The sequence below is a fragment of the Ixodes scapularis genome, unplaced genomic scaffold, assembly GCF_016920785.2.
Source record: "Ixodes scapularis isolate PalLabHiFi unplaced genomic scaffold, ASM1692078v2 PGA_scaffold10__122_contigs__length_95168666, whole genome shotgun sequence".
In the NCBI taxonomy this organism is placed as follows: domain Eukaryota; kingdom Metazoa; phylum Arthropoda; class Arachnida; order Ixodida; family Ixodidae; genus Ixodes; species Ixodes scapularis.
Window position 1 is genome coordinate 72,220,887 of NW_024609836.1, and position 27,020 is coordinate 72,247,906.

Genomic DNA, 27,020 nt, shown 5'->3' on the forward strand with positions numbered 1-27,020 from the left:
TTTGTTGCCAACGGCCTCCGATTGTGATAGGGTGTAATGTAATTTACCTCATTTTTACAATAAGCTCATTTTGTGAAATTGGCGATCAGAAAAATGTTGCAAAGAAATTTATTGTGCGAATTCGTCAACGAATGCATATACTCCACCAACGCCCGCAAAAATAAAGAAATTTACAACATTCGCTGACCGTAATAGCTATGTGCATTACTGCTTTGCACGTGCTGAGGGTGGGCTATTATAATGTTCTATAGAGGGGTTGTCGCAAAACATCGGCTTGGTCAGAAAGGCCTAGGGATTTTTGTGTTTGGTTTAGTGGCGTATTGTAAAATGTTCTTTCAACTTTGTGCTATATTAGGTAAAATTTTGCGGACAAGAACAGTTTGTGGGCCCCTGAATTAGTGGAGAACGCCTGTCACACGCTGCTTTAGCAAGCTCCAAATGAGCATGTTCTTGCCATTAAACACAAAAAGAACTATGAGCTGATTCTGCTTTAGGCTGCTGATAAGATTGGGCACCATTTTATATTTCAGTTTTTCTCGTGCCTGATATCGCGAGCGCCCTTTTTCCTACCTCTGGCTAGACAACTAGATAAATGAACGATGCATCAAATGCAGAGCCGACTTTTTTTGTATCTGTGTGGAGCCATTCCATTCCCAATGATCAGTAAACGTCTAATCCTTGGCCCGCGACACGAACGCTGCACAAGCAACAAGCACAGCTGGCTAAACTTTTCCTGATTAGATATATGAAATGCGCCAGTTTCTAATGGTCGAGCTTAAGTTTTTTTCTATTCCTGAGGACACTTGGCAAAGAAGGCCTCTCATGCTTTACAGGACCAAGAATCTTCTCAAGAGTGCATCGTGCCAGCTCAGCAGGAACTCAGTGGTGAGTTGAGACGGGCTGCTCCTGCTCTGTTAAAGCCAGTTGTGCACGCGCATAATTGGTCGTAGCATTATTCATTAACTCTGAAAATTGAAAATTTCTATTTCAATCTTCCAAGGTGCATCTGCAGCGAGCAGCCTGCTGGCGAGCGAGCTACCGGGGACGCTTCCTGGGAGGCTCCCCTTGAGCGGTGCAGCATCCGAAAACCTGGTAAGCCCCAACTTTTATCCCCTTGGCCTTGTTTTGTATTGAATGCTCAGCATTTATAAGGCGACCCCTTAGGGTCTCCTTGTCTACGTCTAGAATGCAGCCTCGATGAAGGTGTCGCGCTGATGACGCCACGGTGTTCTCATCAGTTGGTGTCTGACTATGGGGCTGGAACGGTGACGATTCCCAAGAGAGGAGAGTCTCGAGTCATTGTTTTATATGTGACACTGTGACATCACGGGATACTGTTGTTACATGTGACAATGTTGACATCACGTGACACCTGTCGCATGTGATACCATGTCACATGTGACACTGTGATGTCTCATCACATGAACGTGATCATGTGCTTTCCTCATGGTCATGTGACATCAGTGACACTGTGTCATACACACATCACGGAGTACATATAAATGCTAATCATTTTTTGTTTGTCGTTTTAGGGAGGTGCACTTTTCTTTCTTTTTTTTCTGATTTTTTCTTACAAGAGACTTTTTTCTCGCAGCAACACGTGGTGATTGTGTGTGCCACAAACGTGGACAACGGTCGGCAGCTGGAAAGAATACGAACATCGTTGCAAGAGCCGGACGAAGGTGATGGCGGAGGTTTGTGCACCTGTTCTTTCGCATTCTTTTCAAGTTGTAGTTTATTTCTGTGGTGGAACTGAATCAGTGCTGTTTTCTCCTGTCAGACCTGCTTGTAAGATTGATACAATTCGAGAGTTTGTGAGACAGTGAAAAAGTATTTTCGTGGCCTCTGTGATGTTAGTAGTAGTAAAATATAACTACTATAGGGGGTAGTGGACTTCAAATGCATTTTACTTTGGCGTTTGCTGGTCCACCTAGAGTGAGAAGGACTCAGTGTGTTGGGTTGCCGTTTTTCAGATGAGCTGGCCGGCCTGTTGGAGCAGGTATTCCCAGACAGCGTACCGGAACAGAAGCAGAAGCCTTCCTCTGTGGAACAGGGACTGGCCGAGCTCGAAACCTGGCTCGACTCGGCCTGTTGTCGACTAGAGCCGATCCAGGTGCCAGACGATCTGGAGCAGCTCAGCCCTCTCATTGCATCTCATAGGGTAAGCACCTGGTCTGTGTGTATGTGTAGCCAATTGTTTCAGCTGTAGCCCTCATTGTTTCACGAGCTCAGTCGTGCTTGGTATTGGTGACATAAAATACAGTGTAGACCGCATGTAACGTATGTCGCGGGAGTCGTGAAAATCCACACTATAAGCGGTACCGCGCTATAACCAAAACATCAATTTTTCAGGCCAAAATACATGCCATCCGGCAACTTACCTTTGTAAATGAATTTATTTTATGTTAGATGAAAAATAAAGCTTAGTTTGAGGAAAGTCTTTATTTCACCAGACTAGTACAGTTCTGTCTCAAATGTGTCACACATTTTGAAAGAAATGAGCGGCTTTTGCCTGGCGCAGCCTTTTAACGGCGTCGCAAGTTGCGGACGGACGTTCCGAGCGGTCAGGATTGCTAATCCTAATCACTTTTCTCCGGAGATGAAAACGCGTGAAAATTCGCATCCTTCATACGGTACGCGCCAGTAATACCTCGAACTTGAGCACACGCATGAAATGCACCAAATAAGAAATCCGGGCGATGTTCGAGGACACAAATGCTTAGAAATCACCGCTGTAGTCCAAGTAAACAAACACGACGACACGGGCGTTTCTGCCGTTTTGAGAGCGCCGCCACGACATCGCCACACGAGTAGGTGGATCTTCCCTTTTAGTATGTGCTGGGTTATAGCGACACACAACGAAAATTCACAGTCAAGGATAGCGCTTTTACGCAGAACGATGAGATGAACGCCTTCTACGACGACGATCACAGCCGACGCCATATTTGTGGATAGAAGTGATAGGAGCAGCCGGCCCGCGACCGGCATGCAACGCGCGCGAACACTTCTCCTCGATCTGCGATTGGTCTGTCGGTGCGGTTGTTTGTTTCTTTGTTTTCACGCAGCGGAGGGGCGGAAGGAAGCACGCACGTGAACGACACGTGCGTGCGTCCCTACTGAAGCCTCTCTCTTCGCTTCTCCCCACTTCTTCGAGCAACATCCTCGCCCTGCGCCGTCAGCGCCGTTATCTAGTGTCGCACATGGAAGCGTACTCGCTGCTCTGGTCGTCGGCGCGGTCGGCGGGCTGTGCCAAAAACCGCACTATAACCGGTATTTCCCTTCGCGCTCCTGCATTTTAAGCGGTATGTAAATACATGGAGTTCTATGGGAGGCGAACCGGTGGTTTAAAAAAACCGCGTTATACCCGGTACTGCACTATAAGCGGTTACGTTGTAAGTGGTCTATACTGTATAAACTTATGTCAGTAGCCGTTAAAGGGAAAGCAGGCATCGCGGGAAAAAACGAATGAATGGCACAGACCCAGTGTGCAAAAACGTGTTCCAGTGCAGTGGATTAGGTCGAGCGAGTTGCACTCTGACAGCCGTGAAATGTTGACGTAGAAAGCGACGACGCTTGCAGTGAAGTGGCCTGTGATTTCTTACGTGGTCTCCCGTCGTGGCATTTTATGTTGGCACGTTCAGGGACAGAGGGTGCAGTTATAGGGCCTAAAAATAAAAAGGCATCCCGAGAAAGAGATTAATATTCCTGCAATATTTATATTTTATATTATTATATATTTATATTACTTATAAAAAACATGTGCACATTTTTTAAGTCTCGGGATTCAGGTTGTATGTTGCATCTGCAACCTGCAGTCTGTGGAGGAATAGAGATTTTGAATTCAATGTAGAGGTACCTCGGTGTGAGCCAGAGATTTTATGATGGAAGCTTGGTCGCAATTAAACTGGAGTCTTTGAGTGTTTACGATTCATAAGGCATGGCCAGTTCCGAGTGCCTTGTGAACATAACGCAGCCAATGGTGTAGCGTCCTTAGCCGACAACAAGGCAGAGAAACGAATCACGAAGGAAGAAGCGTGAACGTAAGGAGCCATTCTTCGAGTTTTCTAAGCTGCCAGTGCCTGCAGCAGCGTTCACAGCACGGCAACCGACCGCAACTTTCCTAACCGCCGCGGCCGTTGCGCAGGAATTCCTGGCCGAATGTCACCGGAAGAAGTTCCTCCTGGACTGGCTTCAGGCGCAGGACATTAAGGACTCCCGACTTCGAAAGAGACTCCAGGCGAGTGCAGAGGAAGTGTGCGTCATTTGAGGATGGGGCATGATGTGGGGGCGAGCAAGGTTATTTGCCTGAGCTCCCCTTCGAAAGGGCAGTGCAACAATTTTAATGTTTAAAAGAATTTGGGACTCGTATTTTTTTGTACCGTTTATCTCGACACAAGTAAGAGAAAATGTGCCACCTTCCCCCGAAATTTTGAGATCTCGCTGCAGAACTGCGAAGGAAAAAAAATGTTATCTTTTTAAAGCGATAGCTTTGCGGGCAACACTTTGCGGAGATTTCAAGCTTATGGTCTGTCATCGACGCTATGGAAAAACCCTTTTTCTCTCCCCTCTCGGCGCGAGAAGAGGGAAGTCGGGATTTTCTGTCGGCCGTTCCGCGCGAGGAGAGCAAAGAGGGCAGCCCTGCCGTCTCCGCCAAAAACGACGCGACGAAGGGAGAGTCTTCCTGTCGTCTGCTCAAAACGGTGTTTTCCAAACTTTTCCCAGTTGCTACGCGCAATGTTGGATCGTTTTAGAAGCTTGCACCGCGCTTACCCATTTACTTCACGGATCACTATGAGAATGAACCACGTCGCACCTCCTTCCTCAGCTATGTGACGGCACCATTCCACTTGCACTGCACGACCGTGCTATAGCTTTCTTTTCCTCGCAGATTATGGGCGAAAAGACAACATTTTCTATCTGCAAACGCATTTGGCGGTCATCACAGTGTAGAATTGTTTGGAGCACACAAGCTTTTGCAGTGCCATCTGTCGGAAGTCAACAAAACCATTTCCACTCCGCAGCTACCCTAACCATATTTCCCGATGCAGACTGTTTTTTATCCCGATCACTCGCCACGACCTTTATAGCTCTACGGGAGAAACCAGGCGCAAGGCAACGAGTTTCGGCAGAACGTATTTTGTGTTTCGTGTTGCATTCGAGAGTAGAGATGTTATAGTGAAACTGAAAGCGGTGGAAGTTTCAAAAACGCTCCAACATTATGCATAACAACTAGATACTGACAAAGTGGGATTTCGTATGACGCGAGTAACTTTTGAAAACGCCTGTTTCGAAGTTATCGTTAGCAGACGACGCTTCCTTGTCGTTGTGTCGTTATCGGCGAGTCATCAAAGCTCTCCTTTCCACCCTCTTTGCATGGCGTGGCAAACGGGACCACCCCACTTCTCTCTCCTTGCACCATGAGGGCAAAGAAGAAAGGTTTTTGTGTCTCCACTGCGACGACAGACAAGAAACGCCGACACTGAAACCCCTGCAAAGTGTCACCGAGAAAGCTGCTTTAAAAATGGTTTTCCGTTTTTTGTTCTGTAGGTTACGTCGACTGGTTCTCACAATTAATTGGCCCAAGTCCAAAATCGTTGCACCGCCCCGTCCCGCATTTGTCCGCATGAACGGCACACTAAATAGTGCACCCGCGCACTCATGGCTCCACAGATTGCTAGCACGAAGTGGGACAAGATCTGCGAGGATGCCTGGACGTTCCAAGAACAGCTGCGTGCCGCACTGCTGCGCTGCCCGCAGTACGGCAACGCGCTGAGCCAGCTCTACTCGTGGATGCTGGCAACCCGGAACTGGCTGAGGACCCCCGAGCAAGGGGACGGGCTCCCGCCACGGCTGCTGGCCGCCCGATACCGCCAGATACTGGTCAGTACACTCTCGTGTAGCCCCGGTGTGGAGCCTGAAACGCCTCCTCGACCAGCATGTTTGCCACGTCTTTGTTTTAAAGCGACAACTTTACATAACTGCCCTCCACAGACCTTGCTTGCTCGTGTTGGTCACATTGTAGAAAGGCCATGGGAGAGAATGTTGGCAGCAGCCTTGTTCGCCAGCACTTTTACGGCTAAACGACAGTGCTACAACAAGCGACTCAATGTGCCACAGATTTCTCCGGCGTGATCTGTTGCTACGTTGGGACCACTTTCTATGCGTGGGCAGTGCGGGACGCTAAACGCACCAGTCAAAGACGTGTTCCAGACACCATTGCCCCGGTGGTAGGGTGGAGTCGCCGCAAGGAAGAGTAGCGCCGAAGTCGGAATGGGGCACCGTATTTTGATTTGTGTTTTTCGTCGTCCCTGCTCCTTCCTTCTCACGCTGTAATTTCGGGCACGGGATAGCCGGGACGTATCGTGTGCAACACTTCGAGTCGTGGGATCGTCGAGCAGAGGCAGAATTTCGGTTGAGAGAGATTTCTATGCAGACTGCGAAACTTGTATGGTTACCAGTTAGAGGGGACAAATTTTGCTCCATTCATGTAGCAGCATGCTTGTGTATGTGAATTGTTGTACGGATGATTGATTTTACAGTGGGAAGTTATTCTGCCCTAAAAAGGCACTGTATGTTTTTTTACTATGTACAGGTGGTGTTTGACTAGTGTTGTACAGCCGCTAACTGGCTTTGTTTTAGAAACATAATGTATTTGTGATTCCATAAATATCTGCTAATGCAACGTTCATTTATACAGAAATTGACGGGGAGGACATTGAACTCCCCGTTAGTGCTGGCTTTTCTGCAACATGCGGCAGTACTGTGGGGAAGCTAGATTGGAGCTTAAAAGAGGCTTCTTATAACATGTGGTTATTATATTTAAAAAAAATGAAGTTCTTCTTTCCTTCAAAAATCTTTATTCCAGTTTAGATAGATTCAACACATAGCCCCAGCTCAATGGGACAAAAGCCGGCAACTTATTGCAAAACGTATAATTTTGGGTTTTGTGGGGTTCATTACTTTCGAATCTTTATATTTGATGTATAAAAATACTTAGCGCCGGTTATGATCGCGAAATTAGTCAAATACATACCTTAAGACCTCCAGGCAACCCAAAGAGGCATGAATTTGAGCCATTTTTCTCTGCCTGGTTCTTCAGGTTGTTGTCGCCCGCCATCACATTTACGTTGACTTATCTGTCTCATCTCCATTGCAGTCTTCTGTAGCTTCAGTTTTTCACAGCAATTTATTAATAAAATATTATCTTCCGTACCGTGAAAGAGTATAGCTATACATCTATAGTAACATTCAAACGCTTCTATATTTAGGTAATTGGGGCATATTCACAGTTTATGCACAAGAATTTCTGTTCTTAATGTTGTCCTATCACAACCAAATTTGGCATGCATAATCTTCAGAATATGTAGAATGCAACTATATCTAAGTATGGCTAGAATTTTTTTTTTAATGAAAAATTTAAGGAATTTTTGTTAGCCCCTTGAAATTACATTTTTGCTATTTTAGTTATATTAAAATAAAAGAAACGTCGGACACATTATTTTGTTTTTCATGGCACTCAGCGGTATAAAAAGAGCAAATTAGTTTGTCTTGCCAGGCTTTCTTAACTGTGTTGCCATGCCTCACGTGTGCACAAGAACATGGTTTTTTCTACATGTACTTTGCATCCAGAACCTAAAAAAATGAGCTATGTCAAATCTAACATCAGATTTATAAAGAGAAGATTAAGCACCATAAAGTGTGAAAACTTCTTTTCAATATTGTACATAATAAAAAAAAAAAAGTTTCCCCATGTGCATGTTCACTGGAGAGCTTTTTTGTCGATCAGTCAACCAGGTGGTAATTTACGAAAGTGCAAACCGATCAATTGATTGGTCAGTCTTCTAATCGAGCACCTCTTTGGCGCGCAGGTGCTGCAGCAACAGCTGATTCTCTTCGTACCGAGACTGGAGGCCCTGCGGGAAGTCCAGGCCTCGGGACCCTCGGACAACGGCGCATCCGGAGACGGGACGCAGCGACAGAAGGGGAAGACCAGAGATGCGAACGAAGTCCTGGCCCTGCTGCGATCTCTGCTGGCGCTGTGCGCCCTTCGACTGACGTCGCTCAGACAAGACCTCGCCCGAGCTGGCGTCGCACTGGTAAGGCAGCCCCAGCCTTCTCAATCAATTTGCCCATGGGGTATGCAAGTCGTCGGGCTTCTTCGGTAGTTATGCGATTGGAGGTGCCAGATTTTAGCGCGGTAGTTATGGTACTGGTTTTCTGATTAATCAGTTACTTATCTTGCCAGTTAACCCAGGGATTTTGTGAGTTGTCTATGAGCAATTGGTCTTCTAATCCCTCTCTTTGGTCGGTGCCAGATTTTTAGTATTAACAGGGCACTCGTTTGAAATACCAAGTAATTATGATTATCCAGTCAGCTGATCACCCACTCAGACAGTTCATTTTTATATGCTGCTTTTTAAATTAATGAATTAAATGGTCCTCCAGTGTGATGATGAGTCTCTCGGTCAGCTGAACAAATGATCAGTCATTATACCAGTGAGGTGAAAAAGCCCATCAGTCTTGCGACACATTATGAGTATCTTTAAAAAACACTAAATGTTTTTCTTGTGTAACTTTGATGCCTATGTGCACTTCTTTGTTTTCGCAGCCTCTGCTCGGCCCAGAAGAGGTTGTGTCTTCAACTCTACAAGATGAGACCACAAGGTAAGTGTTTTGTGTGCTCACTCTTGGCAACAGCAGAAGCATATCTAAGCATATGCTTAGTATTTAAAGGAAAAATTAGTGTGTTTTTTTCTTTTTTTTTTTATTATTGTGAGGTAAAATTGGAGATGAAAAGAAGAGAATTTAAGCAGTTTGCTCAAAGCAAGATTGACAACAATCTCATGTAATAAACACACCCTCCAATTCACGTTAAGACGAAGAGAGGATGATTATCGTTTTTGTAGATAATGGTGCTCTTTCTTTGACATCCATGTGCAAAATGTTCAATCCCTGCTTTGGGAAAATGGTCTGCCTCTAGTTTCAGAAATCGCACGCACATTGGCAGAAGCTCTAAATGTAAATGAGCATTCATATTCATTCACTGAAGTTGCGACGTTGGAAATGGGAGGTACCAACACACTGCAGTCGTCAGGTTCTCTACCAACACAGCAAAGTGCCTTTCTCTTAGGTACCATATCCAAGAGACGCTCTAAGTGCAAAGCATTTTAGGTCTCCTGTGACGTGATGTCACGTCACAGGAGACCTAAGTGACGTCGCATGAACATTGTGATGTCACCATCAGGGATCCTATGGACAAAAAAGCAGTATACTCCGTCTCACTAAAACCGTGCTGTACAGCCAAAGCTACGTGGGAGAGAGCATATGCCAACCTGTTCACGAAGAGGGAAAGGAAGAATGGGAGAGAAGGGCTGGCATTCCCGGGTTCCTTCTTTCCCTTCTCTTGAACAGGTCGGGATGCACTCTCTCTCCCATAGCTTTGGCTGTGCATCGGTTTTAGTGAGACGGAGTATAAGAGCTGGGGCCCTATGAATGGTATGCACTTAAAACAGGGAAACCCAGAATTACTTTCAGAAGGTTTCAGGCGCCAACAACTCCTCATCTATTCACGTTCACTCGCAGCGGCGCTGGCCTGACGTCGGCAAGACCGTGGACGGCATTCTGGGGTCGCGTGGCCCGGGCAGCCCTGCCCATTCAGCTGCTGCTGCTGGTGCTGCTCGGAGCCGCCAGCCTGCTGCCCATGTCCGAACAGGACTTCAGCTGCGTGCTGACCAACAACTTTGCACGCTCGCTGGACCCCATGCTGCGCTATCCGCAGGGACCACCTCCTATCTGAAGAAGCGAAGGCGACCGCCCGCTCTGTCTTTCATCCCCGGCACACTGAAGGCCCGTTCACACACGCTCCTCGGTGCCAATTCAGCGCTATAGACACAGTGCTGTGTCTGCGCTTCACCATGTGTCATCCCACCTTTTCCAGCGTACACGCACAATGTAGCGCCGACTCGGCAATAAATAAGCGCTTGCAGTACTGTCGATGCAGCGCCGACTTTGCGTTGTCTTAGAGCTACGCTGCGCGTGTGAACGAGCCTTTAGTTCTACGACCTCCGACCCGCGACTGTTCTGAAGGCCGTCGTTAGGGTACGCTTTTGGGTATAACGAAGGGCTGCATTCACAGTAGTGTGGCCACATGGAATGGGGTGCTGGCCCCAATTTTTAACTTTACTTTTAGCTAGCTCGGTGCTAGTTGTTAGCACCGTTTGTGATATGTTGCTTGCTTGCATCCGTCTCGTTTGTTGGGCACTGTTTCGAGTGGGCAGGTGCATTCGGGTGCATTATTTCTACTTAGGTGGCTGCTTCATCACGAAAGGTGTGGCAGCCGCCCGTTCGGATTGCTAGCGTATCGTTGCACGCCTGCACCGTTACCCTCAGCGGTGTGCTTTGTCAGCTCTGAACCCCGCAACTAGTCGCGTCATTTGTTTGTTATTCCCCGTTTTTTATACCGTAGGCTTTATTTTGGAATAATGTTTTAGCTGTTTTCAGTTGCAATTTGTGCACCGTCGTGTCGTGCTAGTGTGATTGAGCTTTTGCAATGCCGTCGGCCGCGTGCTGGCATTCGAAGGGGCACTGCCCACTGTGATGTTACCGAATCGGTGCAGAGTCCTTAGATGTGATAGCGCCACATGGCGACTGCTTTGGTGCCTTGCTTGCCAGCTAGTCTTCACCAGTGAGGGCGACAAGTGCAGTAGCTTTAGCTCGACTGCTTGTTACTTCTTTTTCTTGTCGGATCGGTAATTTCGGATTTTAAGGCGGCGACATCCGCTAATCGAACGAGTCGCTTCCGAGTGCCGCGTTTTAATAATGTTCCTGCCAAGGCGACAGCTCTTAACTGTGGGAAAACAAGGCGAGTTGTACGGGGAGATGATTGCAGGATAAACAACCGAAAGAGTGAACAATCACCAGCAAAGTGTTCCGTCCTTTGGCACCTGTTTCTATCAGTGTCTGCAATCTGTAGACCGGCACCGATAAGCTGGACGTTACTACTAGACTAGCACAATAATGAGCCAGGCCATGGTACTGGATCGAGTAAATTCACTGCGGCTTGGAACGCCGTTTGAAAGCTGTAAATTTTTGCGGAACTTTGACAGGAAGCGCTATTTGTAAGATGTGTACAGGAAGCAAATAAAACTGTTGAATTGCTTTTGAGCCGTTGGTTTTTATTTTGTGCACGGGGGATTTTTTAATTTATGCTTATCAAGGCAGCAGAAAAAAAGTCTTGGTAATAACCAGTTTCAGAGCGTCCTAAAACAACCACAATGGCCCTTTGGTGGAAGAACTTTAAAAAATGCAACAAGCAAAAAACAAAAGATAAGAAATCTACAAAAGAAAATCCATGTCATGAGGTAAGCACAAGAGCCTCTAATTTGTGACGGTATATTGTAATTGATGCAGAGACGTCGTACCATTCACAGCCATCTGTAAAACTTTTATACACATTGGGTCGGTGTACAGTCGTCGCAAAATCCGTCTAGTTTAAAATATGTTGCAAAACAAAGTCGTAAAGAAGACTAGGGCGATGAACGAAAGGGGTGTTAGCACGCCCCTCACATCACGGCGAATCGCACGAAGCCCTGCCCGCGTATCTCGCGAAGTCTGCCGCAGTGCCGCATGATGACGACGAAGTTGTTGACCGCTTTCGCCGTATCGAGGAGGCCGCCTTTGGACCTGATGTCGCCCTCTACGACGAACTTGACCTTTTTCGTCTCGTTGGACTCCTGCCTCCTGAAGGCGTTCACCTTCGCCCACTGAGCTTCTCGTAGCTGCGCTTTCGGGCGGGCGAGGAGTTCGTACTTGGCCGCCACGGCCTTGTTAAACACGTCGACACACCGGTTTAGCGAATCGACGGTCTGTCGGCCCTTCATGTATTTCGGCACGTGCTCAAATTCTTCGTTCGTGATGTACGCGACCCCCATGTTGGCGGCTTCGGCGAAGGGAACGGCTTGACCGGGCTTGGGAGTCGGCAGCGGCGCTCGTGATTTCTTGGCCTCGGCGGCCTTAGCCACGGCAACGTTCACGTAGCTGGCCAGGCTCTGAAGCTGCTCGATTTTGGGGGGCAAGGCACTCATCTCGCGCCTCTGTTCTTCGTAGACGCCGATGAGAGAGTGTAGCTCGGCCTGAAGCTTGTCGACGTTTCGTAGCCTCTGGTGGCATTCCTGGAGCATGTAGTGGTCGTCAACGGTCAGGTTGGACAGACGGACCAGCTGGTTCATCAAGTCGAGCCGCTCGCCGAGATGGTTCAGGGAATCGTCCTTCGCGGCCATGGCAGGGTGGTTCAGGTGATTGCACAAATGTAGCAAGAACGAGCGTTTGATTAATGAAGAAGCATTCGACCGTTTGATCCGGCTTTTTGAAGAACGCGCCTGGTAGCCCTTTGTTCCACCTAGACGCACCTCACCTGTATGAAAACCTAATGGCGCTGCAAGTCCGATAATTCGTCAACTATTAGTTTTACTAATAAACTCGCTTGTTCTTAATAAATACTTATGTTTATTTTTAAGCCTTTTATAATTGCCATTTATGTTGTAATTTTTTTTAAATTCAAAATAATACTATATGAATGAAAAGCTCTGCAGTTTCCCCTTGTTAATAGTGTTGCTCAATGTTACTAAAAATATGTAAAGAAATAGCGAGACAAATTTTTATTTATTAAGTAAGTGGACAAAGCAAAAGACCAAACAGAAAATTAGTTTAAATTAAAAAAACGTGTGGCGCCCTCTGAAACATTTTCATTTGTCGCCTTCTTGCGTTGCGGGACGAGTAAGAAAGAGCGGGAAGGTTAACCTCTTCAAACTTGATAATGTTCGTATTTGTTCGCACTGAGCCACTGAGCGATGCTGGCGTGCTGGCGAAGGCAGAGAGACCGAAGATCCACACGGAGGATTGCAAGCCCTGCAAACCACGGTGCAAACTTTTCTAAATGCGTTCCGTCACTGTTTCAGGAGGGTCTGGTCACGTTTTGGTATTCTGTTATGAAGCTGCGCGAGCACGTGTTCATGCTAGCGCGGGCATTCCCAGGATCAGGGTGGAGATCCTGCTGGCCTCCATCGAGCTTAGACATGTGCGGTACTCATTGTAGAGCTGGGTATCAATTAAAAATGTTAACCCGATTAATCGATTAATTCATCGGTTTCGTTCATTTTCATGCATCGCCATTGTTCAAAAAATGTTACTTTTGAGTGTTTTTTTGTTGTTGTTTTGCTGAATTTGTTATACACGGTGCGATGTACGATTCCGTGTTTTAATTCAACCTTGATGTCCAGTTGAGAACAGTCAAAAGACAACCGCACTCACAAATTAATAGATTTTTAACTCTGATCAAGGTTATATGTGTTTCGACCACTTCAACGCCGGCAATAGCGAACTCCTCTGATTGTTCACAGTGGATCTTCCCCAGTCTTCCCCACCCCTGCCCGTTTCGATCTGGATGAGCATCGTAGCGGCGTGCGGTAGTGTTTCACTAGCGGTTCTACCGCACTGGCTAAATTGCTCATCTACAGCTGGGAGACAAGTCGCCCGTTGAGGCAGCCCAAGTTCTAGGCTGAATAAACATACACACAACCCAATTTTTTCGCAGTAGTCTCTCCTGCAGCTGTGCTAAACGGACACTCGCACGGCGTTGAAGTGGCCGGCAAGTTAAAAATCTCGCCACTACAGCTTACTTTATATATGTCAAGAGGTCACCCAAAGTTTGCCTTCATACGGGCGTGCTCGTCCACGTTTCCGTAACAAAAGCATTAAAATTTCACCTTTTTTTTAAGTTTAACTGGTGTAAAACGTTAATCGTGATTAAAGGATTAATTGATTAATCGGTAGGTTAATCGAATAAATGCCCAGCCCTAAGTAATCAAATTACTCGTGATAAATTACTTCTTGGTGTGTGTATATATATATATATATATATATATATATATATATATATATATTATTTTATTACCATCATTAGGAAGTAATTTGATTACTTTGGAAGTACTACAATTACTTGTAACCGCCACTATTTTCCCTCCACTTTCTAATGACGCCATTTTTGTTTTTTTTTGTGCAAGTTTTTTATTGAGAAAATTTTTTACCCATCTCTCCGAGAGAAGGATGGCTTTCCAGATTTGGTGAATTAGGAAAGTAGGACAGTACGAGTTACCACTTTTAAGACCGTCAGAACACCTCTCATTTTGAAAAACTGAAGTAATCGGAACAGTAACGGTTACTTTTTTTTTTTCTCTTAACGGCCAATTACTTTTGTTCTCAAGTAATGGAGTAATCTAATTGAATACTTTTTCACCTAGAGTAATTGTAATGGATGGATGGATGATAATGGCGATACCTTTTGTAACGGGCGGCAGCTTGCGCCACCTAGCCCTACTTTTTTTTTTTTTTTTTTTTTGCGTAACGTTTACAGGATTGATTGAGCTGCAGTGACCTGGACCACGGTGTGAGACCCAGACTGAGCAGCCTGAGCTGCCCCAAGTTCGTTCAAAGACGCTTCTTCCCTCTCCTTCCTGGTGACGTACGTTGTTTTTATGCTGGGAATCCTAAAACCCCGTCTTCCGCCAGGCTGTGCCGGGTATTTTGAAAACGCTGCAATGGCTGGAGAAGTTTACTCGTTGTACGGCTCCTTTTTTATCTTGGTGTATCTATTGTTGTTCGTTGTTTGCTCTTACGGCGTCACTTTGCAAGCAAAAAAAGATTGAAAATTACTGGGTCACTGATTTATCGATTCGAACGCAAAAAATACTCCTACCTTTTCTTTATTTCTTTCTTTTTTGTGCATAGCAGTTGTGGGACGTTTTTAGCGCGTTTTTGTTCTTAGCATGTAGCCTCGATGGGCATAACGGCGTTCACGTAACGCCATATCAGCAATATTTTTTTTTTTTTAAGGTTTACCGTGACGTTATCATCGAAATAGCGTTACATCAGCGTGACGCTTGTCACGCGGCGCCATAATGGCACTGTCGCCTCATAGTGTCCCGCGATCCGACGTTAGTTGACCTAATGGTATGGTGGCAGCGCATGAATTATCGGCTGGCTCACAATAGAAACAAATTAAAATCGCCTGTAATTTTTCACACACACAAAAAAAAGCTAAGAATACGTTTTATCGACGTCTCGTCTCGCAGTGAAATTACCGGAATACTGCTCTACGTTATGACCTGAGTCAGAGTTGAAATAAGAGGAACCAGAAAAGGGGGGGGGGGGGGGGGGGGGGAGAACTAAACATGAGAATATTGACTGTTGGAAACCTCAGTTTCTCAGAAAGAAAAACAAGATTTATTACAGCGAAGAACAGAGGCATGGTAGCGCTTTTTTGGACGAGGACAAAAGAAAGAAAGACGAGACAGACACGAGCGCTGACTGCAACTATTTAATCAACATGGAAATGAGGCATATATACACGCTAGCCCAGCATTCAGCTTTGAGAAGAACAGAAACATAGTAATTGACCAAGGTACCTCATAAATGTTTTCCTTCTCTTTTTTTTTTTTTTTTTTGTAAATAACGAAAGGGCAACGCCGTTACATTTTTGCAGTACCTGTAACAAGTTACCTTTTTCAGTTTTGTAACTGTAACAAGTTTCCCTTTCAATTGCGTAACTGTAACAGGGTTCCTGTTTTCCCTCGAGTAACTAAGCCCAGTTAGTTTTTATAGCAGTAACGTGCCCATTACTGCCGTACGTCACAGCGCATGAAAAGAAGGAAGGGAAGGTGGGGGAAGTGAGCAAATCGGAGCGCAAGTTCGTCTGTTTCTTGCGCAGGGGTTGTGGTGACGTCAGACAGGGCCGTACCCAGAAAAAAAATTTCGGGGGGGGGGGGGGGGGGGGGGGGGGGGTTTCGGGGACAACGGCGGCCATTTTGTCTTATTTTCGCCTATGAATCATGTGCATCGGTGGCATATAATGGAGAGTTATAGCAAACCGAAGAACCGGTCCCGGTTTGGTACCCGGTAGCCGACCGGTGCCACTGCGCGTGCGCAGAGGTGGAGATTAAAATCGGCTGGCTGCAAGTGCACCGACCAGGGCCGTACCCAGAAAAAAATTTCGGGGGGGGGGGGGGGGTCAGAACCCCCTAACCCCCCCCCCCCCCCCCCCCCCTGGTTACGGTCCTGACGTCAGAACACCGAGCTCTCATTGGCTCTGATTGGAAGGATAGTGGGTAGACCTCGAGGCAGCCAGAAGTGAGGTCTACCCACTAGCCTTCCAATCAGAGCTCTGCTTTCTGACGTCACCGCAATCCCTCCACAAGAAGCAGGCACGTAATACGCGGAGCGAAAGTTCGCGCTGCAGAACCCAGGGATCCTGGGTTCAGTCCCCACCCCTGCCCGTTCCGATCTGGATGGGCATCGTACCGGCGTGCGGTCGTGTATCGCTACTGCGTGATGCACGTTAAAGACCCCAGGCTAGCGGTTGTACTGCACTGGCTAAATTGCTCATCTACGGCGAGTGACTCGTCACAACTTTGAAATGGCTGACCACACGGAGTAGGGCCTCGTCAAGCTGCAAGCCACGCAGCTTTTTGCCCTATCTCCCTCCTTTGTAAAAAAAAGGAAAATAAATTATTATTAACTACACGCTGCCTGAATATCCACACAACCCCAATTAATTAAGCAGGCACGAAGCAAGCGTACACCCTCATCTTCCCACAGCCATTGTCGCGATTACTGACACTGATGATTTTAGAGTTTCAATTACTAATTTTTTACATGATCCGTCATAATGTTTGAGAGCGCAGCTCTTAGGCGCCTGTTTCCAGCTTGAGCGGCGTCGGCGTCGCCATAGGCGTAACCGCGCATTGCATTATGGAACGTTCCCCATAATGACGTCACACGTGAAATCACGAGTGACGTCACGAAGGTCACGATGAAGACCACGACCTTCACGAGTGACGTCACGAGGGAGGAGGACGGAGGAGGAGGGGCACACCCTCCCCTCTTCCTCCTCAAGAGCTGCGCTCTAATTCGGCCTTACAGGGAGTTGTAAACGGCTTTCATTTTTTTTTTTCTGTGTGTATGTGTTTTTTTGCCTCTTTATTGTTTTTTCTTTGTAATGCCCTGGGAGAAAATAAAAAAATAAAATGAAAGTTCTATACAAAAAAGGTGTACAGCCCTTCCCCTTCACGTGAAGATAGACCAGCGAGGCTGTTATTTTAACGACGTCTAGGGCGATGCCTAGAATACAACGTCTGGGATGACCTCAAGGACGACTTTTAGGACGACTTTTAGAACGACCTCATGGACGATGCCTAGAGATGATAACAAGAGATCAGGGGAAGGCTGACTCGCGCTGGTTGACCCCTCTTTATTTTTATTTATTCACTTGGTTTTCTGTCAGCATTCGCGGACGCACCTTTTTTCCCCTAGATCTTAGCGCACGGGGGATTGATGGCTGAGTGGGCTAGAGCACACCAGTTCGGAGCACGTGGAGTAAAAGCTCGCACTGCAGAACCCAGGATCCTGGGTTCAATCCTTAAGGCGCGTTCACACTCTTGCAACCGAGTACGACCGAGAAAGACTTCTTGGGACCGGATGCACTGAGCGGAGCTGGTCCTAAGAGATCGCAAGAGGCTTAAAAACCGGTTTGGTCTCTCTCGGTCGCACTCGGTTGCAAGAGTGTGAACGGGCCTTTACTTGTGCCCGTTTCGATCTGGATATGCGTCGTACCGGCATGCTAAGCTCATCTTATCTGGCTAAATTGCTCATCTACAGCGACTGACTGGTCGCAACTTTGAAATGGCTGACCAACTACACGCTGTATAAATGTCCACACAACCCCCCCCCCCCCCCTCCCAATTATTATCCTAGCGCAAAAATAAAGTAAGCTTTTCTAATTTGTTACAGAAAGAAGGATCAAACAGGACGGACATATTTCGACTCTGAACACGTAAGATGTCCTTTTTTGGCCGCCCTTTTTGCTTATTCTTTCTGTAACAAGTTATTGAAACCAACTTTAACATTTTCCAGTGCCTCTTCTTTCTCGAACGTAAAACTGGGATCGTGAAAAACGTTTTAAGAATAATCGTTCTTCCTGTAGTACATATACGTTTCCGTTCCGCGGCGAACGAAAGTCAGAGACAAATCGATTGAATTCTTAATCTAGCATGGAATGAGACGAGTTCTCTCAGCGCCGATGAGGGGCAATAATGTAGCCGGTGAAGCGCGACGTCTGCTGATCTTTAAGCGCCGAGATGTTTCGGTGGCGCCCCCTTATGGTTCCTTTCCGTGACGTCACGAGTAACCGCTATCAAGCAGCACCAAAAGTACATCGTCACGCGCTCGTTGTTTTCGCGCAGATCAGACCGTGGCGCCCCAAGCGGCTAGCTTTAGAACTACGCGGATGGGGATAACAAATAGCAAAGACTCAGCGCGCGGCTGACAACCGAACGCCGTGTCATCGTTCGGCTGGCGTTCGTGTTCTCCGGTCGCCTGAGGTGGAGAGAGAGAAAAAAAACTTTTAATAAACAATTAGTTTGGCTCTTCCGAGGCGAGAGGAGCCCTCATTCCAGGGCCCCTGTAGCTGTCGCTGCGGCACGGGCCCGCGAGACCAGATTACGCTGGTCTTGATCCCAGCTGGACAGCGCAGCTCAGAGCCGGCCCTAGGGATGGGCGACCTGGGCGGTCGCCCAGGGCGCCATCAAAAAGGGGGAGCCGCCGCGCCTCCCTTTTGAATTTTTGATTTCTGGATTTTTTTTTTTTTTTTTTTTTTTAACACGGCGTTTGACACGACGCTTGCCATTGCTTTTTGAAATACGGTTCTTGTCTGACAAAACGCTAATGTTGGGCCGCTACTCACGTGTTTACTAACAAGATGTCGTCCCTAGTAGATAGGGGCGTATAAAAAGGGACCGGGGGGGGGGGGGGGGGGGAGGGGAGGGTGGAGGCGCCTCGGCCGGAGTTCGCCCAGGGCGCGTGATGGTGTAGGACCGGCCCTGGCGCAGCTTCCCACTGCTCGGCGTTTGGGTTGGGAACTGGGGGGGCAGCCTGAATCTTAGGGCATGCCCACGTGATGTGATATAATGAAGCCTTTTCGGTGCACAGGGGACATTTGTTTGTGGGGTATACTGTAGGGTACATGGCATGTAAGAGGCTGAGGTGGGGGAAAGTGAAGGGCTTCTTATACCCGTGCCACACGGGCAACTCGAATGCCATTTACAACGAATGACATTTGTGTGGGCGGCGAATCAGCTTGCAATCGGTCGCTCGTGGAATGCGCCACGCCCGGAGTGTTGCGCGCTGATTGGCCGTCCGCTCAAATGTCATTCGTTGTAAACGGCATTCGAGTTGCCCGTGTGGCACGGGTATTAGAATCCCTGCCGCCGTGATACAAAGGTCGTTCTCGCCGGAGAACGACTCGTGTTCAGAAGGTCGCCCCCCACTAAATCCTCTGGGCATCCTTTCTCCCATAGCGCTCCAGTCTGCATGAACAATGCAGCATGCACGGTGCATATGCCTGGCTCAGCACAAAATCCAAAGTGGGTCAAGCTTGCACCGAGTTGTGGGAACAAACGCCGCAATCCCGCGTTTTTTTTTTGTGTTTTTTTTACAGCGAAGATATGATTCGCAGTTTTACAGCGAAGATATAACTCACACTCTTGTAAGACCGAAAGAGACCAGACCGGTTTTTAAGCCTCTTGCGACCACTTAGGACCGGATGCGCTAGAGCGGAGCTGGTCCAAAGAGGTCGCAACTAGCTTATAAACCGATCTGGTCTCTATCGGTCGTACTCGGTTGCAAGAATGTGAACGGGCCTTTAAAAAAAAAAAAAAAAAATCTACAGCGATTGAAGCGAAAAGTGCATATAACGTATACAACATAAATAACGTTATTCGTTTCAATAAAGAACAAGCACAAAACAAGAAAACAAGCATCCGAACCAGAAAATTGATGATAAGGCGCTCCTGATAACAATGCGAAGCACGTAGCGCTCACCGCATACGTTTCACGGTAAAGATTATTGCTGCGCAAGCTGCCGCGGCGACGGAAGCTTGCGACGTGGGGAATGACGTCACTAGCCTTTCATGCCGGGTGTTTCACGTAAGAGTGACAAAAATTCCTAAAATTTGTGTATTCGAGGTAAAAGGATCATTTTCTCGGGACCGCATTACTCGTAGTGGCGGACCTCAGAAAATGCGCGACACTTACTTATTAGTTTGCTAATTAACTAAACATTACTAATCAACTTTTTAATTGGTGAAAATAGACATATGGTTTCGATTAGAAACTTGCTGAACGTCATCGAAAACCGCTAAATTAGACATTTTCAGAAATACTTTGAGCGCGTGAAAAGCGCATTAGTGCGCTAAAGTTGCCACTCGTGGAGCAGTGGCTCCCATCAGAAACGGAAAAATCGCGCGGGCACCTTACCGCAACCGTCAGTCTTTTACCTGCTCCACAAGTGGTAACTTTAGTGAACTACGTGCGCTTAATATCTTTGTGAGAAAGACTGATTTGGGGTTGTTTGTCGCTCAGCAAGCTTCTCATTGGAACCATACGTCTAGTTTCACTCATTAAAAAGTTAATTAGTCATGTTTCGTTAATTAGCAAACTAATTGGTAAGTATCGCTCATTTTTTGACGACCGCCGCCACGAGTAATCCGGTTCTTTCACCTCGAATACACTAATTTTAGGAGTTTTGGTCACTCTTACGTGAAACACCCTGTATAGAAAAAGTTTTGGTACTATGCACAGTGAGCAATCGTTGCTGGTGATACCACAGCTTCACTGGCCAACTGCCTTCACAGTGTGGATTGGAGCCCCGACGTTTTTTGTGATTGGTCTAGTTGGATAGCTTCTTGGAGAGTTAACGCGTTCTCAAAATCACAGCTCTGCAGGGCAGCAGCCAAACACCTCTAAACTAACACCCACGAATGTCTCGCGTACCTCATCAAACGTCACCCACCTCACCTTTCATCCTCTTCACCATCCCATCATCATCATCATCATCCCACACGTCTCAAGCCAACAAAACTCGCATCGCCATCATCGTGTATGTAGCTGGCCGCATAGGCACATGTGTACGGGCGGAACCGCCTTCTGTGCGGCCTGTACTTAATCTAACACCGTCAAAGTCGCTCGTATTTCTGTCGACGTGAGTGACCATGCAGTCGTAGAAACGACGCGACATACAAGAATGTGATTGTCAAGTTCGTTATGACGAGACGTGGTAGATGATTTCAGTACGGTGTCTCTTTGTGGGCTAATAAAGCGTGCAGGCACTTTTCAAAAAGGTGCTGTGCATGAGATGCTTGTTAGTGAGCGCGTTGGTAATTATGTAAGTTTGGAAAGAGTTGTATACATAAAGACAGGGGGCGGGACAACACATCTTTCAACTTTCAACAAACAAATGATTTCTTGTTGGACGCTTCGCCTTCGGATCTCCACTATAGGAGAGGGAAAGTTAAAAGGAGGGGCCTTGTCTTGCCCCCTCCTTCCCCTTCCCCCTCCTTTTAACTTTCAGCGTCCGGCAATAAATCATGTTTGTTGAAAGTTGAGTTGTCCCGTCCCCTGTCTTTACGTATATAACTCTTTCTAAATGTGCATGAGAATAATTGCCTTTATGCAATTTCGGCGATATATAAATATAGAAAGAGAAAAAGCTGGAGACAAAACAAAAGAGAAATCTGCATTCCAATTAAAAATATATACATATTAAGAAAAAAAAAAAAAAAAAAAAAGGCAAACCCGGGGTCTGAGTCTGACCCGCGAATGACGTCACGCGCATGCGCAGTGGGCAGAGGGGGGCGCGGCGTCAGGCGGAAGCCCTCGGAGGCAGTGGAGAGCCCGCTAAGCCTAACGCGCGGGCGATGCTGCTGGTCGCGGCGGCGTCGCCCGTGGCCTCGCAAGCCGCGGCCACCTGAATCAGCCACGTCATGGTGGACCTGGGTGGATATGTCATCGTCCTCGTCGAGACCACCGATCGCCGCATCCGCCTCTACGGTGCGTACACGAGCGCGAGTCAACGACGACGTAGCACAGCGAAGGAGGTTGCGTGCTTGTTTCGAACACAACGTCGCGACCATGGAACCGCGCGCGCCGCTACGCGTGAATGCTTTTCGGAAACGCGCGCGGAGGTCGTCCTCTCGCGCGCTGGGCGGGAAAGTGGTCCGAATGGAGACCGTCTCGCAGCCTGTGCGTTTCGGCGTTTTCTGCGTCGGTTTGGGGGACGACCGAGTCGCGGCCTCCCCGCGCGGGCCCGTTTAGGGTCACGTGGCGTCGGCCGCGGGCTCGGGATCGATGACGACGGTCCCAACAACACACGTGCAGCCGCGCGCTCAAACGCGGGTCTCCACGGTGTATTGACATATGTATATATAGATATTGCTATTGCTGGTCCCTACTTTCCCACTGGGGCGCGAGGGCGCCCCAGAGGGAAAGCGAGCTTCGTAAGCGGACCGGACCTTTAGCAATTGAGTTCACGCCAAGTTCACAAGCGCGAGCTAGTCCACTGTCCAGGCAAAGCCTCCGACTTGAGTTCTCCGAGTCTATGAGCAGGCAACGCTATAACTTGTGGTCGTGACGTGCGGTTTTCATTTTTTTCTTCGTTTTCAATCGCAGGCTCCCCAGCGGACAGAGCAGACCTCGAGGTAGGCGACGAGATCCTTGAGGTGAACGGGCGCTCACTCGACGATTGCACTCACACTGAGGTGATCGCACACATTCACCAATGCATCCGCTCGAGGACCGTCTGCCTGCGGGTACGCCGGAGGCCGCGGCTAGGTGAGTACGCGTGCATACCTCGTCAACGTCGAAGGCTTCGCATGAGCCACAGTGAACACCGAGGAAGAGGATTCATAGAGCTCTGCGGTTGGCAGAGGAAAGCTTCGTGGAAGGCGGGCTCGTTGGCCAGTGCGGCATTGGGTAGGGCTGTGACTGTCCCGCTGCCGGGGGTGTCATCGAAACCGCAACGGTCGAGGGCCCAGTAGACGAAGAAGAGCTGGGTTCCCGTGATCTGCGTTAAACCGTCTATGGACAGGTCTTCGCCGCCGCGATGCAGAAAAAGGCGAAGCGCCGGTCGCAGCGCGGCCCATTCGGGTAGAGCGTCTCGTACCATGTCGCGTCTCTGGGCGTCCAGGCAGGCTCTGGAGCTTCGGAGGTGCGCCGCGGCTTGAGGAGGCCAGCTAGCCATGGTTGAGTCTGTCGAAGACAGCAGACCGCGAAGAAGGCAGGCCGCGAGGCGTGACCCCGCGCGTGCCAGCTGTAGAGGGCCGCTAAGACCACCCGGAAGGGTTTCATTGAAAAGTAAGGGAGGGATGGCGATCCGTCCAGAGGCAGCGTCCAAGCGACAAGACCGTTCCAGGGCCCACTCCCCAGGCCAGGACTCCCGGACCAGTCGATCACGTACTTCGTAGGTAGCCAGGGCCGACCAGGACCGTAGTGCGGGAGCGCCCGCCCGAATTTGGGGCGCGGAGCTCAGGAACCGAGACGTGGCGCCGGGTTCTTGCATCCACGGTGGCCCAAAGGCTTGAAGCCCCGCTTCGCCGAGCGCGCTGAGTCTCTGCGTGGCGTCCCTGAGTTCGGGGGACTCGCGTACAAGCGTGCCGACCTCGTCCCGTATCGCATCGGCGAGGTCGAGGGCTTCGAGGACCTGAAAAGAAGCTCCCGTCACGCTTCGGGTGGCTTCGAGAACCGCGGTCGGTGCGAAAGACAGCGCGAGGTTGAAGCATTGGCGCCAGCGTTGTTGGCGTCCGGTCAGCTTGGCGTAAACGCCGGGCAAGGCATCGGTGACCGGCAGCAGTGGTGCCACTTGTAGATGCAACCGCAACGCAAGGTAGTTTAGCACAGCGTCCGCTGGGAAGTGCCGTACCAGGTCGCGTACGCGGCGGACGTAACCCGGCGCGAGTAAGGTCACCAAAGCGCCGCTGGCTAGCCCACGGCGAAGTTGGCCGAGGAAGGCCCAAAGTTCGGCGAGCTGCGAGGCAGGTATGCGTCGCGGAGGGCCGCCGGCGCCAAGACGTGCCGCCTTCTCGAGTCGTACGGCGAACTGAACGACTGCTTCTGACTGCGAACCGCTCAGTTCTCCAGCGGCTGTTGTCAGGGCACGGTAGGCCTTCTCGCTCTGTGTGCCTCCGTCGCCGAGTGTCTGCGGCAATCCCAGAGCGGGCGAGCCGTCGGACGCGACCTCTGCAGAGACCAAGGTGGCGCAGTTGGTTAGGAGCAGAACGCGACCGGCCGCCCTCCAGATTGCCACGGAACCAAGATTGGAGCCGGAGTACGGGAAGTTTTCCAGGGATACCGCGGGGAGTAGAAACCCGCGCAACGCCTTGTCGCCGTCTTGCCGATCTCGGATGCACGAGTTCAGCAGGGAAGATAATTCCGGTCGTGCTCGCAGCCAGCCAAGAGCGAGTGCTTCTAAATTCAAGACCTCGTCCTCTGCCGATGAGCGTGCTCCTGAACCTTCGCGGGGACGCCAGTGAAGGCAGACGAAGCGTCCGAAGTTTTGACATGGGCGTTCACTGAACAACGCCAGCTGGTGGGACAGAAATGCACCGTCACGTCGGCATGGGGCGGACGTACAACGTTTTGAATCGAGTGATCGCCCTTGCAGAATGCTGCCCCCGATCGGAGGAGGTTCCGCATCTCTTTCATGACGAGTTTCGGAGGATAGCCGGTTGGCAAACGGCACGAGCGCCAGCAGGGATGCCAAGAAGGCGAGTGCGGCGGCCACCGCGAGTGGATAAAAGAAGAGCTGCCGACGGGTCAATAAGAGCGGCGCGCTCAGAGAACGGAGCCCGTGGCCGCGTGGAACGTTTTGTACGTCTTGTCTGTACGCGGCTGCTCCGTGTCTGTCCGCTGGTACTCCATCCAGTCGGCTGAGATCGAACTGGCTGTCGTCGAGTTGACCGGGTCGAAGGTGGTCGAATCGCCGATCGTTGGGCCGCTTACGACCGTGTCGCTGAGGTCTCGTAACACTGACCAGTGTCTTTGTTGTCGCCGGTGCGGCTTTGGAAGGCTGTCGTCGCTGCTGGAAATTTCGGTCGCTGACGTACACGAAGGTAGAGTCCGGGCTTGCAGAACATGGGTCGAGGTCGTGATGGCCCACCTTAGGCGAGGGTTGGACCAGGGAGTACGTGCCATCTTCTGGAACTTTTGACGCAATGGTGTAGGTGTTCTCGATGATGTCGTCGACGTTGTTACTACTGGACGACGGCAGGGTGTATGTCTTGCCGCCGATGACCTGGCTGATGGCGGAGAAGATTCTCTGCCAGGATCCCGAGCCTGCGATGCCGGACACTCCTCCGCATGATGTCTCGGTGACTTCAGGCGATTTATCGTGGCCTTGGAGGTCGCCAGTGCCCGGCGCTGTGTCCATGGCCCTATGCTAGTGCTCGACTTCTTCTTCATCTTGTTCTTCGTTTATCTTGTTGCGAGTAGCCATGACAATATTTCTTATATAAATCTCTCTTGATGAACGAAGAAAAACAACGAAGTTTGCAATAATGCTCCTTGATGTGTACGCGTTGTAGCCAGCGTGAATTTGATGAAGAGTAATATTGTTTGATATTCACCACACGCACTATAAATTATAAAACAAAAATAACGAAAAAAAGATAGCAGTATAGATCATAAGTAGAATTCCGTGTTTTCGGGTAAATTCGAAAAACAGTTGGCGGTAAATTTTTCATCAATTCGGATTTGTTTGAAAAATCAAAGACAGGTGCCAAAAAAAGAACAAAAAGAGACGTAAATGTTTACGTCTTTTCTTGTCCTTGTGTTTTTTCGACGCCTGTCTTCGATCGTGAACCAACTGGCCCAAATTTTTATCTTAATCCAATTGTCTGAAGCACTCTGAATTTCAAAATCACAAGTACAGCATAAAAAATAAAAGGTGTTTCTTAAAATAAAGGAAGATCCATTGGCGAATCTTTATGGAATGGCATGACGCTCAGTGTTAGCATTTCCCAAAAGAGGGCGTGTGGCGTTTCCGAAGGGTCATGCTAACGGATTCCATAAAAATCCACCAATGGATCTTCCTTCAGTTTACTTTCCTTCCGGCGAAGCGGGCCGCCGAGCCAGCTTCGCACGCAGACCCGCGTCGTCTTGCGCCGCTTCTTGCGCAGCATTTCTCACTAAAACCGTGCAGCACAGCCAAAGCTACAGGGGAGAGAGTGTATCAAGGGGAGCGAAAGGAGGAACGGGGGTATCCCAGCCCTTCTGTCCTCCTTTCCCTCCTCTTGAACAGGTTGGCATACGCTCTCTCTCCCGCTGTAGCTTTGGCTCTCGTTCGCCCGCTCGGATTGGCTGCCGCCCCGTGACGTCACCTCCCTTTCGCCTTTGACCTCCAATCCTCTTCTCTACGCGGCGCGATTCCCTCTCCACTGTTTCGATCACAGACGGACGCCGTTAGCTTTTCGCTGTCATGTAGGTATACCTAATGCATTAATGCTTACGCATTAATAAACTTTATACGGAGATGCCACTTCAGTTGCCTTTGAAATCTGGAATTATTGTGATTTGCCTTTTAGCATGTCGAGGTTCCTTCAGGACAACGGGTCATGGTACTCGGAACTTTGTATATTTGGTTTTTGAATTTTTCAAGATCGGGAACACAGTGAGATAAGCTAGGAATTTCAGGGAATTGGGAATCTAAAAAAAAGGAAAAGAGAGAGAGAGAGAGAGAAAAGAATAAACTTCGGTAAACGTCAAAGTTTCAGCGAGATAGAAACTCCGAAAAACACCTTCCGAATTTCGCGAGAAATAAACTCTGAAAACATAGTCTGTAGTCTATAGACTTAAAATATGAACGATAGTTCATATTTTATAGTATTTATAGTCTATATTTTAAAATATAGACTATAAAATATGAACGTAACGATCTATGTGACCGACCCACTACCCAAGGACCCTGTTGATCATCATATTGATTATAAACGAGAGGTATCCGAAACCCGGCCCGCGGAGGCGTTGCGGCCGGCCCGCGCTGGATGACCGCGGTATTTCAAGTAACGCCTATAGCCCAAAACCCGCGCCTGCTACCATCGCAAAAACCGGCGCGCACGTGAAAAAAAAAAGAAGTGGCGTTG

The 27,020-nt window shown here is 48.7% G+C and overlaps 3 protein-coding genes across 4 annotated transcripts in view; 2 read left to right on the forward strand and 1 right to left on the reverse strand.

The window, feature by feature from the left end:
• Positions 1-11,163, forward strand: part of LOC120847720 — a 123,553-nt gene extending 112,390 nt beyond the window's left edge. Inside the window, exons 42-50 of the mRNA XM_042288676.1 lie at positions 834-885; positions 1,001-1,092; positions 1,595-1,694; positions 1,974-2,161; positions 4,145-4,237; positions 5,671-5,880; positions 7,869-8,096; positions 8,609-8,664; positions 9,583-11,163. Coding sequence (XP_042144610.1) covers positions 834-885; positions 1,001-1,092; positions 1,595-1,694; positions 1,974-2,161; positions 4,145-4,237; positions 5,671-5,880; positions 7,869-8,096; positions 8,609-8,664; positions 9,583-9,796 — 1,233 coding nt within the window. The 3' untranslated portion in view covers positions 9,797-11,163. The remainder of the gene's footprint in view (positions 1-833; positions 886-1,000; positions 1,093-1,594; positions 1,695-1,973; positions 2,162-4,144; positions 4,238-5,670; positions 5,881-7,868; positions 8,097-8,608; positions 8,665-9,582) is intronic.
• Positions 11,164-11,422: 259 nt separating this feature from the next.
• On the reverse strand, positions 11,423-12,410 carry LOC8026925 (spindle and kinetochore-associated protein 1-like). Its single transcript, XM_002406677.4, has one exon. The coding sequence runs from the start codon at positions 12,276-12,278 to the stop codon at positions 11,562-11,564; it is 717 nt and encodes a 238-aa protein (XP_002406721.1). The 5' UTR covers positions 12,279-12,410; the 3' UTR covers positions 11,423-11,561.
• Positions 12,411-21,723: 9,313 nt separating this feature from the next.
• The window catches only part of LOC8026921 (protein PALS1), a 43,949-nt gene continuing 38,652 nt past the window's right edge, over positions 21,724-27,020 (forward strand). Inside the window, exons 1-2 of one of the 2 annotated variants that reach the window (XM_042288677.1) lie at positions 21,724-21,936; positions 22,555-22,716. In XM_042288677.1, the coding sequence (XP_042144611.1) occupies positions 21,870-21,936; positions 22,555-22,716 (229 nt within the window). In that variant the 5' untranslated portion in view covers positions 21,724-21,869. The remainder of the gene's footprint in view (positions 21,937-22,554; positions 22,717-27,020) is intronic. The other variant, XM_042288678.1, reaches the window with a different exon arrangement.

Bases quoted from the DNA above. Each gene is read 5' to 3' on its own strand.
- LOC8026925 (XM_002406677.4), bottom strand. From the start codon at position 12,278: ATGGCCGCGAAGGACGATTCCCTGAACCATCTCGGCGAGCGGCTCGAC.